Genomic DNA, 21,633 nt, shown 5'->3' with positions numbered 1-21,633 from the left:
CTTCCCAGAAAGAGTGTATCAATTTATACTCCCACCTGACCAGGCAGTGATGCAGTGGATAGAGTGTCGGACTGGGATGTGGAGGACCCAGGTTCAAGACCCCGAGGTCGCCAGCTTGAGCGCAGGCACATCTGGTTTGAGCAAAGTTCACCAGCTTGGACCCAAGGTCGCTGGCTGGAGCAAGGGGTTACTCAGTCTGCTGAAGGCCCGCGGTCAGGGCACATATGAGAAAGCAATCAATGAACAACTAAGGTGTCGCAACAAAAAACTGGTAATTGATGCTTCTCACCTCTCTCTGTTCCTGTCTGTCTGTCCCTATCTATCCCTCTCTCTGTCTCTGTAAAAAAAAAAAAAAAAAATCTACACTCCTACCTTCAGCAAAAAATGAGTGCTACTAATTTCACTGCACTTTGCCTAGCAGTTATCAGGTTTAAAAAATTTGTGCCCTTGGTAAGCAGAAAAATCTCATCAAGATCTAAATGACACTTTTTAAAATGAATATTGAGATAAAACATTTTTTGATGCTTTTGATCATTTGTAGTTTGTGGTGTGGGCAAATTCCTCTTCCATGTTCTAATGTAATATGTCTTTTTTCTTATTGTTTCCTATTATCCTGAAAACCATTTGATCATATTTGTTCCAAATATTAACCTGTTTATTTGCTTTTTGAGTTTCTATGGTATTTCTTATGTCCCTAAGTTTTAAATTTATATGTAATCAAATAGGCCAATCTTTCTAATTTTTTTCCTTTGTGTAAAAAGTTCTCCCTGCCTGACCAGGCGGTGGCGCAGTGGACAGAGCATCGGACTGGGATGCGAAGGACCCAGGTTTGAGACCCCGAGATCGCCAGCTTGAGCGCGGGCTCATCTGGTTTGAGCAAAGCTCATCAGCTTGGACTCAAGGTCGCTGGCTCAAGCAAGGTGTTACTCGGTCTGCTGTAGCCCCACAGTCAAGGCATATACGAGAAAGCAATCAATGAACAACTAAGGTGTCGTAACGAAAAACTGATGATTGATGCTTCTCATTTCTCTCCCTTCCTGTCTGTCTTTCCCTATCTATCCCTCTCTCTGACTGTCTCTGTAAAAAATAAATAAAAAGTTCTTTCTCATCCTGAAATCATTTCAATTTTCTACCATATTTTCTTCTACTTTTCAATCCTGTATTTTCTCTTACCATATTTTCTTCTACTTTTTACCATGTTTTCTCTGCTTTGTTTATATCAATCTCTTATTTTCATTTGTTATATGTGTTGATGTACAGTAGTATAAGATGAATATAACTTGATACTTCTGTTCAAATAGTTCCTTAACACCATTGTTGGTTAATCTATACCATCTATTTTTTGTGTATATGGGAGTGTCCATCATCATATACTTAGATTTCTTTTCTTTTCTTTTTTTGTTTTTTTTGTTTTTTTTGTATTTTTCTGAAGCTGGAAATGGGGAAGCAATCAGACAGACTCCCGCATGCTCCCGACCAATATCCACCCGGCACGCCCACCAGGGGGCGATGCTCTGCCCATCCGGGCGTTGCTCTGTCGACCAGAGCCACTCTAGCGCCTGGGGCAGAGGCCAAGGAGCCATCCCCAGTGCCCGGGCCATCTTTTGCTCCAATGGAGCCTGGGCTGCGGGAGGGGAAGAGAGACAGAGAGGAAGGAGAGGGGGAGGGGTGGAGAAGCAGATGGGTGCCTCTCCTGTGTGCCCTGGCTGGGAATCGAACCCGAGACTTCTGCACGCCAGGCCGACGCTCTACCACTGAGCCAACCGGCCAGGGCAATACTTAGATTTCTATATTCTAAAATCTGTCCCGACTTCAGCTCTTTCACTGATCTGGAGATCTATGCACCAATATCACACCCTTAATTTCTGTAGCACGTTAGAAGGGTTAAAAACATTGTGCCTTACCATCCCTCTCTCTCAAATTATTTCCATTCTATACTTTTTGTTCTTCCTGATGAACTTTGGAATCATTTCAATTAAGTACTCCTGCCTCTCTAAAACATATGACAAACTATGAATTACTTTCTATGAAGAATATCAGAAATACAAATACCAGGCTTCCCATTCAGGAAAGTCTCTGTGTATTTCAATAATTTTAAATCAGAGATTTTTATAGTTTTCTTCACTGAGGTCAATCATATTTCTTTGGATTATTTTAAAGCATTTAAATCTTCTAACTGCGTGAATATTTATTTTGAAGTCAGCATCTTATTGAGTACTCTTTTATTGGTCCTAGTTGACTATTGCATTACTCATCATCTGCTTTCCCATAGCTATACTTTTTCTTAGTTTCATATTTAGTTGCATTGGCTAGAACTTCCAGACTGACATTAAATAATAATGGTAACAACGGGTATCTTTGATGACTTATTTCTAATTTTATTGTGAATGCTTGGGAGTTTCATTATTCAGTATGAATGTTGGCCATTGGTTTGAATTAACTTCGAATTGCTTGGATATGGCTATAGCCAAATAACTCTGCTAAGAAAACTTCAAAGATGAAGGGTAGTTACAGTCCACAGAGACAGTTCCTAATGTATAAATGAGTTATGGTTTTAAACTGTGAGAATACAAATTTCCCCAGAAATAAGATGTTAAATTATAGTAAAGTTCACTGGCCTGATCCAAATATTTATTTGACCAAAAAGAACTCAAATCAGCCTTAAGCTCTCCTGCAATTTCTGTCCACGATGTATTTTTTTTTATTTTTTTTATTTATTTATTTTTTACAGAGACAGAGAGTGAGTCAGAGAGAGGGATAGACAGGGACAGACAGACAGGAACGAAGAGAGATGAGAAGCATCAAACATCAGTTTTTCATTGCGCACTGCAACACCGTAGTTGTTCATTAATAGCTTTCTCACATGTGCCTTGACCGCGGGCCTTCAGCAGACCAAGCAACCCCTTGCTGGAGCCAGCGACCTTGGGTCCAAGCTGGTGAGCCTTGCTCAAACCAGATGAGCCCGCACTCAAGCTGGTGACCTCGGGGTCTCGAACCTGGGTCCTTCCGCATCCCAGTCCGATGCTCTATCCACTGCGCCACCTCCTGGTCAGGCTGTCCATGATGTATTAAATGAGGGACTATTAGATGGGCTCCAGCAGATGGGCAGCAGCTTGGTATGGTCAGCTGTATCTAAGAATGAGTCAATAATAATTTAAATGGAGATGACATTGATTGGCACATGTCATATATAATGACGCATTATATAACATATATAATATATATACATAATTTCCTTTATTATCACCACAACCTTAACAGTGGATACTTCCATTATCCTCATTTCACAGAAAAGGAAATTGAAGCTCAGAGACTTATCTTTAGAAGTTTATAGCATCAATTCACTTGGATTTTTAATAAACTATTAGAGAGAAAAAATTGGGGGTTTCTTTCTTTCCTGAAAGGATTTTTTAAAATTTTATTGAATTTATTGAGGTGACATTGGTTAATAAATTTTTTTAAGTTTCAGGTGTACAATTCTATAATACATCATCTGTATATTGGATAGTGGATTCACCACCCCAAGTCAAATTTCCTTCCATCACAATTTATCCCCCATTTTTCCTCTTCTACCTTCCCTAACCCTTTGCCTCTGGTAACCCCCATACTGTTGTCTGTGTCTATGAGCAGTTTTTTTTTTTGCTTGATCCCTTCACCTTTTTAACCAACACCCTGACACCCATCCCCTCTGACAGCTGTCAGTCTGTTCTCCATATCAAGTGTAGCAAGGCTCTAGCCCAGTGGTAGTCAACCTGGTCCCTACTGCCCACTAGTGGGCGTTCCAGCTTTCATGGTGGGTGGTAGCGGAGCAACCAAAGTATAAGTAAAAAGATAGATTTAACTAAAGTAAGTTGTTTTATAAAGATTTATTCTGCCAAACCTAGCGAAAATCCAACATAAAGTACTTGGTAAATAGTTATTATTATATGCTTTAACTTGCTGTAACTCTGCTTTATAAATTTTATAAAGTAAAGTTACTTCCCTACTTTATAAATCACCATTACTGTGGAACCAGTGGGCAGTTAGAAAATTTTACTACTAACAGAGATACAAAAGTGGGCGGTAGGTATACAAAGGTTGACTATCCCTGAGTTATAAGAACTAGGTTTGGTTACATCGTATAACAAAATCCTTTAGTTTATGGCAGAGGAAAGATCTTGCAGGATACCTTTCAATTTGGCCTTTCTGGTCAATCCAGGAAAGCTATATATGTAGATGAGAGGTTTTAGCTTCCGATCAGAAAAAGCCACAACTTCACAGGGAGTGTTAGTTGCCATGACGCCCACAATTCCATTCATACACTGGAGTACAGTTTCTTTCTTGGTTTCAATATTAATAAAAACTATGAAATTGCCACTAGAGTAGCAAATGGTGTTGTTGTTGATGAAATGAACAGTCTGCTTAGGGAATCCTTGCACCCATCTTTAGGGAAAAGATAGATCACCATCAATATAATATACTCCAAATACTGTTTTTATAAGCAAGCAAAAGGTCATCAAAATCTTCAAAACATAGCTATTCTATTTTCACCTCTTTTCTGCCCCAAATAGTCTTTAAGATAAAAGAACATTTATGTTGGCTGTGAGGCCAGTTTGAGTCCAGTTACCATAGAAGTTTAAATGTAGCCTGACCAGGTAGTGGTGCAGTGATAGAGCGTCGGACTGGGATGTGGAGGACCCAGGTTCGAGACCCCGAGGTCGCCAGCTTGAGCGCGGGTTCATCTGGTTTGAGCAAGGCTCACCAGGTTGGACCCAAGATCGCTGGCTTGAGCAAGGGGTCTCGAACCTGGGTCTGCTGTAGCCCCACAATCAAGGCACATATGAGAAAGCAATCAATGAACAACTAAGGTGTTGCAATGAAACACTAATGTTTAATGCTTCTCTTCTCTCTCTGTTCCTGTCTGTTTGTCCCTATCTATCCCTCTCTGACTCTCTCTCTGTCTCTGTAAATAAATAAATAAATAAAATACTATAGGGCTCAAGAGCCTTCTTCAGAAAACTTTTTCAGTGAAGCAAATCCTCTGATTAAATCTGAGAAAATCTCAGAAGGATTTCTGGGTCTTGTATACTTGCAAAAGAAAAAGTGAAAACGACAGAGAGAGAGAGAGAGAGAGAGAGAGAGAGAAAGAGAAGCTTGATCCTAACATAAAACAGGGTGTATCCTGGGCCCTTCTTTTGGTATATGTGCTTCCAGAGCTAGCACGGGCCTTTCTTTTATAATTAGCTTTTATTTTAAAAAACGACTTTGACTAGATCTGCCTGCTTTGCAGTTGTGAGCGGAGGAGGAAAATTTCTTCTTTACAAAGATGAAGCATGTGCAGCCATATTTTAGATCTATAAATACAGATTAAATGTAGAAAATAAAAGGAATTAAGTCAACGTGAATGAAAGGTTAGAATACAAAAGAAATATACTTTTAAGTAGGGAGTGCGTGATGGGTATATGCTAGCAATAAGGAGAATATGAGATGAGGGAGATTCTAGTTTTACTTAAATATTAAGGATCTGCTAAAAGATTGTTGGTGGAGAAGGTTAGGGAAGGCCACTGGCTTGGTAACCTGAAGAGACTGGAAAGCCAGACCGGGGTAGTATGTTGCATGAACAGAATGCAGGTTAACACTCTGTGTTAGGAAAGAAAGACCACTTTTATCTGTGCAGCGCTTCGTGCTTTTCAAAGGCCGCTATAAATGCACATAAATCAAAGCTAGTGGTTAGGAGGTAGGAGGAAGAGATGGACGGCCCTACATTTGGGGGGAAATCACCAGACGACAAGAATGGGATGGTGGAGAGGAATAGCTATATAAAGTCCGGAGGAAAAAAATCGCATGAGGCTGGGTCAGGAAACGGAGGCAGAGAGGAAGAGGGGAGGAGAGCGACGCTGGGTAAAGGGGCGAGGGGCGGGGAAATGAAAAGAGTGGGGCAGGGAAAGACAGGTGGAGATGTGGTCACGGAATAAGGGGTGGGGAAAGGAGCTTCCACAGGGAGGGAGTCTGCTGGAAGGCGGTGGGGTTTGAAGGGAAGAGGTCAAAGTTTCTGGGAGAGCAGGTCTAAAGAATGGGAGGAAGAAGAACGTAGGAAAGGGATGTAAGTCAGAGGAAGTTTCCGCGAGCCCGAAGTCAGTCGCCGGGCGGCGCTGCCACACCTCACGGACAGGGACGCGCTGCCGGCGCCAGTGATGTTCTCCTCTCGCTCCCGGCCTTGCGCCATGGGCTGTGTTTCTCAAACCCGGGCCCCGGGCTGCAAACGCTGGATCCCGGGGGGGATCTGCAACCGTTACTCCGGAGCGCGTGGCCGTCCCCCTAGACTACCCACTGTTTGCACCGTAGCCATGATACTGTAACCCCTGCTCCTATTGGCTTTGCCCCTTCGGCCTGCTCCCTCTAGAGCCGAGCGGATTGGTGAAAGTGCTGCAGTGTATCAGCCAATGAGCGAGTGTCGAACAAAGCAAGGGGCGGGTCCCTCGGAGTGGGTGGAGTTGGCCTCATCTAGCCTGTGGCAAATAATCAGTCTTAGTAAATAGCGATAGCAGAGGTTAATATTGAGTGCTGGCCGAGCCAGACGTTCCAACCTTCATGCAGGCATTATTTCATTTAATCTTCAAATCCCCCTTCGTCCCCATTTTACAGATAAGGAAATTGAGGATAAGAAAAAGAACTTGCCTAAGGCTGCAAAACTGAGTGGGATTTAAAGGAATGTCTAGTGTAGTCTAAAGCTCGAGTTCCAAGCCTTTCATTACTCTATTACACTTTCAAAGGTACTCTCCGCTACTTAAAGGAGGCAGACAGCTTCTGAAAATAACCTTATCAAAAGATCAGCAGCTTGTCCTTGCTTCCTCCCTTTTTTTTCAGACCCTTCCTAGCCATCTCTCCAGTTCCTTCTCCTTCCCCTCCCTCTAGTCCTCTCTTTTTTCTGCCCTCCCTTTCCCTTCTTTATGTCCCTCCTTCCTGTTTTTACCACCCTCTTTCTTGCAGTTCATTTATAAATATTTACTGAGTAGCTCTCTTGCATCGCATGTCACTTGGAACAAAATAATGAAGCAAAACGTTAAATTTCTTCCTTCTTGGAACTTAGACTCTGTGTGTGTGTGTGTGTGTGTGTGTGTGTGTGTTTATGTAACATAGACATCCACTTCATTACACAAATACAGAATTATAGGTTGAATTAAGAAGACTAGGAACATGATATATGAGAGCTTATGCTGGGGTCCTCACCTAGTTGGATGGGAAGTGTCAGAGTGTGATAAGGTGCCAAGGAACTGTAAAACTTAGCATTAGCAATGCCATTTTAAAGAGGAAAAGTCAGGCCTCTTAGCCCCTCCTTTCTGTGGAGAAAGGAAAGAGAAGAATGCAGGAGCTTCCTGGCTTATAGGCAGCTGGATCACCTAGTCTTAGTTTAGCTGATTACTAGAATTCTCTGAAAGGGTGCCTGGGGCTACTTGCCACACAGAGCAAAGAAGATAGAACTTATCTGAAAACCTTAGAAAACAATGTTTATGTACCTTAATCAAGAATTCCTATACTCAGACTCACCCTAAAGCGGGGGTTGGGAACCTTTTTGGCTGAGAGAGCCATGATACCACATATTTTAAAATGTAATTCCGTGAAAGCCATACAAGGACCCAATTACGTTAGGCATTATCCAATAAAAATTTGGTGTTGTCCCGGAGGACAGCTGTGATTGGCTCCAGCCACCCACAACCATGAACATGAGCGGTAGGAAATTAATGGATTGTAATACATGAGAATGTTTTATATTTTTAACGTTATTTTTTTTTATTAAAGATTTGTCTGTGAGCCAGGTGCAGCCATCAAAAGAGCCACATCTGGCTCACGAGCCATAGGTTCCTGACCCCTGCCCTAAAGTCATGAGAGTAACATATATCTCTAGCCCAGTGATAGTCAACCTGATCCCTACCGCCCACTAGTGGGTGTTCCAGCTTTCATGGTGGGTGGTAGCAGAGCAACCAAAGTATAAGTAAAAAGATAGATTTAACTATAGTAAGTTGTTTTATAAAGATTTATTCTGCCAAACTTAGCAAAAATCTGACATAAAGTATTTGGTAAGTAGTTATTATTATATGCTTTAACTTGCTGTAACTCTGCTTTATAAATTTTTAAAATTTATAAAATTTAAAATTTTTTTAAATTTATAAAACTCCCTACTTTATAAATCACCATTACTGTGGAACTGGTGGGAGGTTAGAAAATTTTACTACTAACAGAGATACAAAAGTGGGCGGTAGGTATAAAGAGGTTGACTACCCCTGCTCTAGACAAAGGGATCACAAGCCCCTCCTTACCCACTCCAACCAGTACTTGGTTTTGTATAAAAGCAGGCTCAGAACTGTAATAGGCCTATGTGATTTGGGATTGTGCCCCAGGTAGCTAGCTGGCTAATTAATAAAACTCTTCCTAAAATTTCTTCTGTAACCTGCCTTGGTGTCTCTATGTAACCCTCAGATTAAAGTACATTACTTTATAACAAGAGATGGTTTCTGTGTTCATGTGTTGTTTTCACTGAAAGTCAAAGGATAAGGAGTGGTTGCTGGGCAGTGAAGGGAATGGGCAGAGGACAGTTTTAGCAAAGATATTAAGGCAGGACAACAGATTGGATGAACTGGGGAGAGCAGTGTGATTGGAGCAGAGGGAGGTGAATAGAAAATACTGAAGATATGGCTGGAGAAGGAGCCAAAGGCCACGTAAAAGTCAAGCTGAGAATTCTGGTCTTTTTTTTAAAGAGCCATGGAAAGACATTACATGGTTTTAAACAAGAGAACAACAATCAGATTTGTTTAGAAAAGATTATTCTGGCTACAGAAGGATTTTCAATTGGGTAGGAGAGTAGGGAGAATAGAAATAAGATCTTTAAGGAGTGAATTTCATGGTCCTAAGGTATGTTCTGCTGCACTCATCACTGTTGGCATTTTGAGCTGGATAGAGGTGCAGCACACAGACCTCACGTCCTTCAGACACTAGATGGTAGTCTTTTGTTTCAGGGACTTGGGGCAAAAGTGGACAAGCCTTTCTCTGGGGCGGGAAAGGGGATTAGTCACACTCGTAGATCTTTAGGGTTGCAGTCATGCTGGGGGAATGTTGAGCACTGTTCCCACATGACACAGGGGTGAGCATGAGGCACATGGAAGGGGCACACCTTGCAGCGTCTGGGGGTGGCACTGTCACCCACTAGTATATGTTTGACAAATTATGCACTGGTGAAAGATTAAATAATGTAGGAAGAAAACTTTGTAGGCGCTGATGAAAAGGAGAAATAGTAGAGTTTATAAGAAGTGCAAGAAAATTATTTTACAATGTAACAAAAAGTCAGGAAGTTATCTCTGCAGGGGGCACCAGGGGGGACATTGTGATGGACAGGGCAGGGCTTCTGAGGTTGCTTGGGGCCTTGGATCCCCAATTTTGCAGAACCCTAATATCAATGGACTCTACCATGGACTTCATTTAAAGAAATCTAAGCCCTGGCTTGATAGCTAAGTTGGTTAGAGCATCATCTGGAAGTGCAGAGGTTGCCGGTTCAATCGAGGTCAGGAGCAGATAGATGTTCTTGTCTCTTTCTCCCTCTCTCTCCCTCTCTCTCCCTCCACCCCCCATCTCTAAAATCAATACAATAAACATTAAAAAAAATCTAAGAGCCATTAATGGAGAAAAACAGAAATCAATTTGTATTGTGGCATATGTTGGGCAGATAAAATATATTATGCTCACTTTGTTAAAGACGGCGCTGCCCACGAGGAGGCCGTTGCCCAGGTGATATTAATGTGTGTCTCTGTGGGCAGGTAGAATCCTTGTAGCCTGGTGCTTGGTTTTGGGATTAAGCCTTTCCCACCCGTTTTGATGTGGGGTGGTACAATCCAATCATGCCTCAGAGAAGTGTCTTTGTATTAGAGACTTCCCTATTTTGTATATTGGATTAAAGGTTTGGAATCTACACTATAAAATGGGGGCAGAATGAGAGCTTGCGCTCTTGGTTCCTGGGATGATTAGCATGAGAGAGCATGAGGGAGCAGAGCAGAGAGCAGAAAGAGGCCATGTGGCCAGGAGAAGCAGCCAAGATGGCGGAGTATTGAGTGAGAGGCCAGTTTGTGCAGTTTGACGCTGGAGAAGGAAGGAGATGGGGAACAGAGGTGAATAAGTATGGTGAGCTAGAAACCTTTGATTCTAGGACACTCGGATAAGTCAGTAGCTTTGTGAGCACTGAATGTGAGTGGGTTTTGGAGCCCAGTGTGTGTTTTTTGCTTGCCTGCCGAGTGCAAGCTAGAATTAAAGACTATGGCCCATCAGCTTTTGGCTCCGTTGTTTCTTTACCGACTGCCCGAATCCAATGCGAACCTGCATGAGCCAGGCTGCTGTGATAGTGGCCCTGGCCTTGCCCACTGGCTTTACAGCATAATTATCACTTAAAACAGCACTTTAGGAGAGCATTAAGTTCAGCATTTTGAGGACTATGGTTTACCATTATTACATTCAAGATCTGAGTTTGAGGCTGACCAGGCGGTGGCACAGTGGACAGAACTTCGGACTAGGATGCAGAGAACCCAGGTTCGAGACCCCGAGGTCACCAGTTTGAGCGTGGGTTAATCTGGTTTGAGTAAAGCTCACCAGTTTGAGCCCAAGGTCGCTGGCTTGAGCAAGGGGTCACTCAGTCTGCTGTAGCCCCACGGTCAAGGCACATATGAGAAAGCAATCAATGAACAACTAAAGTGCTGCAACAAAAAATTGATGCTTCTCATCTCTCTCTCTTCCTGTCTGTTTCTATCTATCCCTCTCTCTGAGTCTCTGTCAAAAAATAAATAAAATAAAAGATGTGAGTTTGAATGATATCGTCCAGGCTTAATATCCTCTTCAAAAGCTTCAAGTCTCGACTGACTGGGCGGTGGCGAAGTGATTAGAGCGTCGGACTGGGATGCAGAAGACCCAGGTTCGACACCCCGACCAGCTTGAGCGAGGGCTTATCTGGCTTGAGCAAAAGCTCACCAGCTTGAGCCCAAGTGTTGCTGGCTCAAGCAAGGGGTTACTCGGTCTGCTGAAGGCCCGCGGTCAAGGCACGTATGAGAAGGCAATCAATGAACAATTAAGGTGTTGCAATGAGCAACAAAAAACTAATGATTGATGTTTCTCATCTCTCTTCCTGTCTATCCCTCTCTCTGACTCTCTCTCTGTCTCTCTAAAAAAAAAAAAAAAAGCTTCAAGTCTCATCTGCATTAAATTCTTCGTTGAACCTCTCACAAAAGTAAAAGCTTTAAAAGCGCTAAAATCCATCACTACATTTCACTTTATATCCTTTCAGCTTACTTCCCTTCAATTTCCTTTGCCTTTAGGGTCTTTCATATTACCTGTGTTCCCTTAGACTAGAGACAGAGAAACTGCTCTTTAAAAAATATGTGCTCTGTGGCTGTAACTTTTTACTGGTATAACAAGTTTAGAAGCAGGTATTTCATTGTATCCTATGATAAAAATTTGAATTCACAAGAAAATGAAAACTTGAATCCACAAGAAAAAGAAGTGGTGAAAATATCTGAGTTCAGATTATACTCTCAGGCTATGTGGTTTAGAGAAAAGAACTCTCAATTTAAAAGTTGATGCTCTTATTCTGTCTCTGCTTCTTACTGGGTAAGGTGATAACTGGGAAAGTCACTGAAGTTTTAAAATTTTAACTTCATCATCCCTAAAGTGAATCGGATATTTTCGCTGCTTATCTTCACAGGATTGTTAGGGTCAAATGAAATAATGTATTGTGTATAAAAAGAACTTTATATAAAATATAAATACAGATACATGGTCCTGTTACATAGTTGCAAGTCATTTCCTTTAGCTACTGAACCTGGGAAGGAAGGTGAATTAGGTGCACACTGATAAGCATTCATCATGTTCAGGCTGGCTACCTGGTTATAAGAATGCTATAGTTTTTTCTCAGAGTACATAGACTACTATAGTGGGCTAATACTAAGAAAAAAGATGATCAAGTTCCTTTGAATTATTAATGAGCATCAGTAACACAGTTTGTGTTCTAGAGCAGTTACAGATTGGAATACATTAGTAGTGTGTCTAAGTCATGACCAGCTTCTTCTTCTTCTTCTTCTTTTTTTTTTTACAGAGACAGAGAGAGAGTCAGAGAGAGGGATAGACAGGGACAGACAGACAGGAATGTAGAGATGAGAAGCATCAATCATTAGTTTTTTGTTGCGCATTGCGACACCTTAGTTGTTCATTGATTGCTTTCTCATATGTGCCTTGACCACGGGCCTTTAGCAGACCCAGTAACCCCTTGCTCGAGCCAGCGACCTTGGGTCCAAGCTGGTGAGCTTTTGCTCAAACCAGATGAGCCCGTGCTCAAGCTGGCGACCTCGGGGTCTCAAACCTGGGTCCTCAGCATCCCAGTCCGATGCTCTATCTACTGCGCCACCACCTGCTTAGGTGCTTCTTTTTACTTTTAATGAAACAAAATTTTACAATGCATCCCACATAAAAGAAAATAATGTTTCAGATATCTGTGTTTGTATTAGTATTTTTGTACTTGATTATTAAATAAAGTCATTTTTTTCCTTTAAAAAGGTCAGTTAAGTACTTAAGAGGTGATTATTAAGGAGACAAGATATAGTACTGTATTTAATCAAATCAAAGAAAAAATGAGAAAGGGATAGATTTACCAATGAAATTACAACAAAATCCTTTCTAATCACCTAGAATTTTAATTTTATACATATTAAAAGAATTCTTTTAAACTTAGATTTTTATCACAAAAAAAGCAAACTTATTTAGAAATTTTTTTATCCTATATGACTTGTGCAAGTAGAAAAAAGAAAATATAAGTGACATAAGCTAAAATGTATCTATAAGTTCTTCATTTTTAGAATAATTATTCAAATCAGAGTCATAGGCATTCATTTCCCCTACATCTCCCGCCCTAGTTTTATCCTCTGTGCCAACAAATTATTTCATTTAATAATGCATCAAAATGCCTGACCAGGCGATGGCACAGTGAATAGAGCTTCGGACTGGGATGCAGAGGGCCCAGGTTCAAAACCCAGAGGTTGCTGGCTTAAGTGTGGGCTCACCAGCTTGAGCGCTGAGTTGCTGGCTTGAGTGTGGGATCATAGACATGACACCATGGTCGCTGACTTGAGCCCAAATGTTGCTGGCTTGAAGCCCAAGTTCACTGACTTGAGCAAGGAATCACTTGTTTTGTAGCCCCCGGTCAAGGCACATATGAGAGAGCAATCAATAAGGTGACCAATCATCCTCCTTTAGTGAGGACAGCCCTTTTTTTGTAAGTTCCATCCTCCCTCGAAAAGTGTCCTCCTACATGTCCTCATTTTTGATTTTGGAAGACTAATCTATAAATGTCCGTATTTGATCGATGCAGAGTCGATCCATTGCTTGTGATGTATTTGTATCTGAGTACTTTTATTCTTATAATTATTATTAAAAATTAATAGGCATTAAGCATAATTATAATATAAAATATTACAAATGTTTTTATTATGCATTTATCATATTATAGTATATTATTGTTGCAATGAATAAAATGTTTCTTTTATTCATGTTATTGTTTTCTTCAATTTATTTTTGTCCTCCTTTTTTTTTTGTGTGACAGAGACAGAGAGTCAGAGAGAGGGAGAGATAGGGACAGATAGACAGGAAGGGAGAGGGATGAGAAGCATCAATTCATTGTTTAAGCACCTTAGTTGTTCATTGATTGCTTTCTCATATGTGCCTTGGCTGGGGGGGCCACAGCAGACTGATCTTTTGCTTGAGCCAGTGACCTTGGGCTCAAGCTGGTGAGCCTTGCTCACACCAGATGAACCTACACTCAAGCTGGCGACCTCAGAGTCTTGACCCTGGGTCTTCTGTGTCCCAGTCCAACGCTCTAGCCACTGCGCCACTGCCTGGTCATAATGTCCTCCTTTTCATTGTAAAAAAATTGGTCACCTTAGCAATCAATGAACAACTAAGGTACCTCAACTGAACTGATGCTTCTCATCTTTCTCCCTTCCTGTCTGTATCTATCTGTCCCTCTCTCTGTCTCTGTCACAAAAATAAATGCTCTCTTATTATTTCTGGGATCTTCTTTCAAGCCACTGACATCCACCCTATAAATTCAAGCACAAGCAATAACATCTACATCAGGACTGCATCCAGCCTACAGTGATTTTAAGATATAGCCCAATCTTCAGGCATTCAAAAATTAAGAATGTACAGCTTAGAATCAATGAAATTTGGTAGTAGAGATCAGACTCTGATGTCAGTCCAGAGTTGGAAAACCAGCTCCACCATTCAAAAGTAGATTCCTCTTTGGAAAGTCACTTAATTTCCGTCCTCCAGTTCCCTCATCTATGAGATGGTAGCATTAGCAGCGCTTATTTTCATTCTTAAGAGGTGTGAGGATTAAAGGGTTTTCATGCAGAATGCTTAGCAGATACCTGGCAGGCAGTATGCATTCAACAGTGGAATTATCTCCTCTATGCTATTTTACCACATTTTCATTTAAGACTCTATCTTGAGCATGTTTCTGCATCAGTATATATAGGTCTACTTCATCCCTTTGAACAGTAGTGAGGTTTTTTTGTTGTGTTGTTTTTTTTAATCAGTTGCTTAAACTTCAGTTGTTTTTCAAACACAACATATAGTAAAAACTCAGATTCTACAGGAACTTTTTCTAATGACAACAGTCCCCACCTCATTTCTTCTTGCTCCATCTTTTCTGACCTCAATTCCATTGTCCAGAGGCCACTTTCCAGTTTAAGAAATAGAACATAACCAATTCCAGGGGTGCAGGTCCCCCCATGCTATGCTTCCTTTTTCTCTCTTCCTGAACCCAGAGGTAACAACTCTTCTGAATTCTGTTTATTGCTTCTTGCTTTTCTATTCTACCACATATGCACGTGTCATAACCAATAGGCTGTTTCATTTTGCATGTTTTTAAAGGTAATATATTTAGTCATACTGTATATATTGCAGGGGTCCCCAAACTTTTTACACAGGGGGCCAGTTCACTGTCCCTCAGACTGTTGGAGGGCCGGACTATAAAAAAAACTATGAACAAATCCCTATGCACACTGCACATATCTTATTTTAAAGTAAAAAAACAAAACGGGAACAAATACAATATTTAAAATAAAGAACAAGTAAATTTAAATCAACAAACTGACCAGTATTTCAATGGGAACTATGCTCCTCTCACTGACCACCAATGAAAGAAGTGCTCCTTCTGGAAGTGCGGCGGGGGCCGGATAAATGGCCTCAGGGGGCCGCATGCGGCCCGCGGGTCGTAGTTTGGGGACCCCTGATATATTGCTTTGTGACATGTTTTTATGACTCAGTCTTATGTTGTGATATGCATTTATTTTGATAGCTGTAGTTGTAGTTTTTTAGTGTTTATTGCTGGATAGTTGTTCCTTATATAAATATGTTACAATTTATTTTATCCATTCTACTCTCAATGCACATTTAATATTCCCCTATAAGTCTATGTATTTGCTATTCAAACTCCTTTCTTTATGGACCATTTATTCCTGTATGTCTTCTTATTGCGAGGATTATAATGGTTTTGTTGTTGTTGTTGTTTTTACCTCACTCTGGGTCCTACTAATACTTTTACTCAATCATTCAGCCAGGATCTTTCCATGGAAGCTTTTTTATGATGGTTCTCCCTGCTATGGATTGTCAGAGAATGTTAACTTTTATTTTGTTTTATTTTATTTTATTTTATTTTTTGGTATTTTTCTGAAGCTGGAAACAGGGAGAGACAGTCAGACAGACTCCCGCATGCGCCCGACCGGGATCCACCCGGCACGCCCACCAGGGGCAACGCTCTTCCCACCAGGGGGTGATGCTCTGCCCCTCCAGGGCGTGGCTCTGTTGCGACCAGAGCCACTCTAGCGCCTGGGGCAGAGGCCAAGGAGCCATCCCCAGCGCTCGGGCCATCTTTGCTCCAATGGAGCCTTGGCTGCAGGAGGAGAAGAGAGAGACAGAGAGGAAGGAGAGGGGGAGGGGTGGAGAAGCAGATGGGCGCTTCTCCTGTGTGCCCTGGCCAGGAATCGAACCGGGGACCCCTGCACGCCAGGCCGACACTCTACCACTGAGCCAACCGGCCAGGGCCAAGAATGTTAACTTTTAAAGAAACCTTCATATTCACAAGATAAGGGCCCCTAATATTTTAAAAGCAATTTTAATTATAATTAATTAAAAAAATAACAGTAAACTACTTCATGTGACTTTCAATATTTCTAATTTACTCTATACAATACTTTATAAATATTAATTTATTATATATTAAAAAGTATCAAATTATTCAAATACTTTTCCTGAAAAGTCAAAGGATGTTGTATTAAGTGGATGTATTGTACTGATATATCATCATCAGTAAAGACAGCTGGTACTTAGAAGGTAGAAAACTATTTCTTATTATTAGGACCTCTAAAATTTTTTTTTTTTTTCATTTTTCCGAAACTAGAAACAGGGAAGCAGTCAGACAGACTCCCGCATGCGCCTGACTGGGATCCACCTGGCATGCCCACCAGGGGGCGATGCTCTGACCCTCTGGGGCGTCACTCTGTTGCATCCAGAGCCATTCTAGCGCCTGAGGCAGAGGCCACAGAGCCATCCTCAGCGCCCAGGCCATCTTTGCTCCAATGGAGCCTCGGCTGCGGGAGGGGAAGAGAGAGACAGAAAGGAAGGAGAGGGGGAGGGGTGGAGAAGCAGATGGGCGCTTCTCCTGTGTTCCCTGGCTGGGAATCGAACCCGGGACTCCTGCATGCCAGGCCGACGCTCTACCACTGAGCCAACCAGCCAGGGCCAGGACCTCTAATTCTTTAAAAAAAATAATTTCCCCATTGATTTGAGAGAGAGAGAAGAAGGGAGAGAGAGAGAAGCATTACTGATAACTCAGTTTCACTTAGTTGTTCCATTTAGTTGTTTACTCATTGATTGCTTTTCCTACATGCCCTGACTGGATTGAACCCTCCATGCAACAGGAGGATGTTTTATCCACTGAACCACCTGGCCAGGGCTAAGACCTCTAAATCTTGATCTTCAACCACCAGAATCAGTTGATATTTGCCCACTCAGGTTAATTTTTGACAATTACAGCTGCAAAAATGTGTTTTTCCCTGTGGCTACCTGCAGAGTGTATCCAGGTATTGACATATCACGCATATGACCACAAAGGGCTTGGAAGTGATCCACGATAATGCAGAGCAGTGCTAACAGTATAGTCGTTTCCTGGGATGTATATTTTCTTTTCAACTTATTTCTTTGAAAAATTAACTTTTTACTTTATTGATGGATTGGATCTTTTAAGTCATTTCAACAAAACATTACACTATTCATACTAATTAGGGGACAGACCATTCCAAGAAAGAGTTCTTAAGTAACAACTTGACCTGAAAATTTTAATTTAGCCAATTAGAGGTTATAAATTTAAGCTGCCAAATTTAAATTTACACGGTTAATTTGCATGATACATTCATGTGCTAACACATGGGTTCCCAAACTTTTTACACAGGGGGCCAGTTCACTGCCAGACTATAAAAAAACTATGAACAAATCCCTATGCACACTGCACATATCTTATTTTAAAACAAAAAAACAAAATGGGAACAAATACAATATTTAAAATAAAGAACAAGTAAATTTAAATCAACAAACTGACCAGTATTTCAGTGGTAACTATGGGTCTGCTTTTGGCTAATGAGATTGTCAATGTCCGGTTCCATATTTGTCACTGCTAGCCTTAACAAGTGATATGATGCACTTCCAGAGCCATGACGCGTGTGTCCCGCATCACTGGAAGTAGTATTGTACGTGAGTGACAACACGCTTTGCGGTGCTGCCACCTACAGTGCTCCTTTCACTGACCACCAATGAAAGAGGTGCCTCTTCTGGAAGTGTGGCAGCGGCCGGATAAATGGCCTCAGGGGGCCGCATACGGCCTGCAGGCTGTAGTTTGGGGACCCCTGTGCTAAAAGATCTTCTAAAAAGTTATTTTTCTGGCCTGACCAGGTGGTGGCGCAGTGGATAGAGCGTCGGACTGGGATGCCGAGGACCCAGGTTCGAGACCCTGAGGTCGCCAGCTTGAGTGCGTGCTCATTTGGTTTGGGCAAAAGCTCACCAGCTTGAATCCAAGGTCACTGGCTCGAGCAAGGGGTTACTGGGTCTGCTGAAGGCCCACGGTCAAGGCACATATGAGAAAGCAATCAATGAACAACTAAGGTGTTGTAACGCGCAATGAAAAACTAATGATTGATGCTTCTCATCTCTCTCCATTCCTGTTTGTCTGTCCCTGTCTATCCTTCTCTCTAACTCACTCTCTGTCTCTGTAAAAAAAAAAAAAAAAAAATTTTCTGAACAAGAGTTAAGCAAGACCCACACTTAAGCAAGAATGCAGTCGTTTTTTTCATTGAGTATCTGCAGTAATAACAAATATTTATTTAATACTTATTCTGTGTCAAGAACTATTATAGGTGCTATCTATGTATTTACTAACTTAATCCTTCTTCAAATTCTAAAAGGGAACTATTAGGTTTTTACCATCCCATTTGACAGGAGAGGGAACTGAAACACAGAGGGAACTTGTCCACAGTAACATGGTTAATGAGGGGTTGTTATAATTCATATGATTTCATAAAAAAATTCATACGTTGAATTAAAAATTCATAAACTCATATGTTGAAGCTCTAATCCCAGGAACCTCAGAATGTGGCCTTATTTGGATATAGATTCATAGCAATTGTAATTACAGTATTCAATTAAGATGAGGTAGGTCATACTGGACTAGAATGGACTCCTATTCCAATATGACTGGTGTCTTTATATCTATAAGGTGACCAATTTTTCTCCTTTAGGGAGAACAGTTCTTCTTTTGTAAGTTCCGTCCTCCCTTGAAAAATGTCCTCCTACATGTCCTCCTTTTTCTTTTTTTTTTTTTTTTTTTTTTTTTTTTTTTACAGAAACAGAGAGAGAGTCAGAGAGAGGGATAGACAGGGACAGACAGGAACGGAGAGAGATGAGAAGCATCAATCATTAGTTTTTCGTTGTGCGTTGCAACACCTTAGTTGTTCATTGATTGCTTTCTCATATGTGCCTTGATCGCGGGCCTTCAGCAGACCGAGTAACCCCTTGATCGAGCCAGCGACCTTGGGTCCAAGCTGGTGAGCTTTTGCTCAAACCAGTTGAGCCCGCGCTCAAGCTGGCAACCTCGGGGTCTCGAACCTGGGTCCTCTGCATCCCAGTCTGATGCTCTATCCACTGCGCCACCGCCTGGTCAGGCCATGTCCTCCTTTTTGATATTGGAAGACTAATCTATAAATGTCCTTATTCAATCAATGCAGAGTCGATCCATTGCATGTGATATGACGTATTTGTATTTGACATGATGATTCATCAAGGATCAGTACAGTGCGGCCAGACACGATTATGAGACGCATGCACTCTGCACGGGAGACCTTGAGAGAGCCCGTGATATACCGAGCATGCAAATGGCTTTGTGTACTTTTTTTTTTTTTGTATTTTTCTGAAGCTCGAAACAAGGAGAGACAGTCAGACAGACTCCCGCATGCGCCCAACCGGGATCCACCTGGCACGCCCACCAGGGGGCGACACTCTGCCCACCAGGGGGCGATGCTCTGCCCCTCCGGGGCGTCGCTCTGTTGCGACCAGAGCCACTCTAGCGCCTGGGGCAGAGGCCAAGGAGCCATCCCCAGCGCCCGGGCCATCTTTTGCTCCAATGGAGCCTTGGCTGCGGGAGGGGAAGAGAGAGACAGAGAGGAAGGAGAGGGGGAGGGGTGGAGAAGCAGATGGGCGCCTCTCCTGTGTGCCCTGGCCGGGAATCGAACCCGGGACTTCTGCACGCCAGGCCGACGCTCTACCACTGAGCCAACCGGCCAGGGCCACTTTGTGTACTTCTTATGGAAACATGACACGGCACATACGACATTGTAGACTCACGATTATTTCTTTCTCAGTGAATATTCAATCACAGACAGGTAAGCACAATTCATGTTTTATTAATTCATTATCTATGTAGTAATTTCCAAATACATATACTTTTATTTAAAAGTATTTTTCTGAAATTGGAGTTTTAAAGTGGAAATCCAACCTCAAACCATATCTATTAATAATGCATTTTGATTAAATAGTTGCATAAAACAGATGTTTTTTTAATTAGAAAATGATAAATATACCTGAATATCACTACAAATTGGTGGTTTTGTTTGATACTTAGTTTACTAAATGAGTACTTTTTTTCTTACAATTATTAAAAATTAATAGGCATGTAAGCATAATTATAATATAAAATATTACAAATGTTTTTATTATACATTTATCATATTATAGTGTATTATTGTTACAATGAATAAAATGTTTATTTTATTTACGATATTGTTTTCTTCCATTTATTTTTGTCCTTTTCATTGTAAAAAAGTTGGGTCACCTTACTTTATAAAGAGAGGAGCTTTTGGACACAGACATCCACATAAGGAGGGTGCCATGTGAAGATGAAGGCAGAGATGATTCTACACTCCAAAAAAAGCCAAAGATTGCCAGCAAGCCACGGGAAGCTAGGGAAGGGGCATGAAACATTCTCAGTCTTCACAAAGAACCCACCCTGGATACTCCTTGATACTTCTAGCCTCCAGAGCTGTGAGACTAGATATCTGTTGTTTAAACCACTCAGATTGTGGTTTGTTTTTTTTGTCCTAGTCCTAGCGAACTAATAAACACAGAGCGAGAGTAAGGATCAAACTCAGGCAGGAAGGCTCTGAGATAGGTGTGCTTATCACCTACTTTCTGTTTCCTCCCTAACAGCGCAAATCAAAATAGCTTCTCTCTAACCCTGCCTTGTCACCAGTTCTCAAACCTAGGCAGACAAACAAAACACTGATTACCCTTTCTTATATCTGTACCATGTCCTCTGGAATCCTTCTCTCCTAACCCCTAAGTTAAGAGGAGCTGTCTGAGCAAACGCTTGGCCAGGTATTTTTCACTGACCTAGGGAACGAGGTATCTTTACTCAGACCACCTGCCGGACTCTGAATGCTACTAGAGTTTCAAAATCCAAATGTTTAATTAGATTTTTTAAAAACAGCACCATCTGAGGCTGGTAATATCCAGATCTGGGCTGTTTTTTCTGGGTTAAAATTAAAAGGATGTGTCCAACGGGTACAGCAGGGGCAGTGACCCTCTCAGTAGTCAGATTGAGCTAGCACTGACAGAAAAATGAGAAGGCTGTTCCTGTGGCTGGCTGGGCGGCCTGTCCCTGCTCCGTGGACAGGAACCTTTGCGAAGCGTGTTCTGGAACCATGAGCGAGCGCTGGGCCCAAGCCTCTGATCCGGAAGCTGGGGAAGCCTTGGAGCAGAGGGGAAGCTACGACCAGGTTTGTGCCATGTGTGGCGGCCCGAGTGGACTTCCCAGCAGGGCCGGGGAATAGAGGAGGTCAGGATCGACAGGGACCCACGAGGGTAGACGAGAGAGACTACCATCGTTCTGAGTCAGGGGCTCCTGGGGGAAGGGGTGGGGGGTGGGGTTGGGAGGGATAGAGAGAGAGAGAGAGAGAGAGAGAGAGAGAGAGAGCGCATTTCCTGGTGGGCGCATTTCCCGGCCAGCACGAAACACTTGGGCGC

The 21,633-nt window shown here is 42.0% G+C and overlaps 1 protein-coding gene across 5 annotated transcripts in view; it reads right to left on the bottom strand.

The window, feature by feature from the left end:
* CFAP43 (cilia and flagella associated protein 43) overlaps positions 1–6,292 on the bottom strand; it is a 121,720-nt gene extending 115,428 nt beyond the window's left edge. For 4 of the 5 annotated variants that reach the window (XM_066355479.1, XM_066355482.1, XM_066355480.1 and 1 more), the window contains exons 1-2: positions 6,141–6,292; positions 4,169–4,422 (exon numbers count right to left, since the gene is read on the bottom strand). In XM_066355479.1, coding sequence (XP_066211576.1) covers positions 4,169–4,422; positions 6,141–6,205 — 319 coding nt within the window. In that variant the 5' untranslated portion in view covers positions 6,206–6,292. The remainder of the gene's footprint in view (positions 1–4,168; positions 4,423–6,140) is intronic. The other variant, XM_066355483.1, reaches the window with a different exon arrangement.
* Between the last annotated feature and the right edge of the window lie 15,341 nt (positions 6,293–21,633).

The sequence above is a fragment of the Saccopteryx leptura genome, chromosome 13 (assembly GCF_036850995.1).
Source record: "Saccopteryx leptura isolate mSacLep1 chromosome 13, mSacLep1_pri_phased_curated, whole genome shotgun sequence".
Classification (NCBI taxonomy): domain Eukaryota; kingdom Metazoa; phylum Chordata; class Mammalia; order Chiroptera; family Emballonuridae; genus Saccopteryx; species Saccopteryx leptura.
The sequence above is the reverse complement of the archived record's forward strand: the minus strand, read 5'-3'. Positions and strand labels throughout refer to the sequence as shown.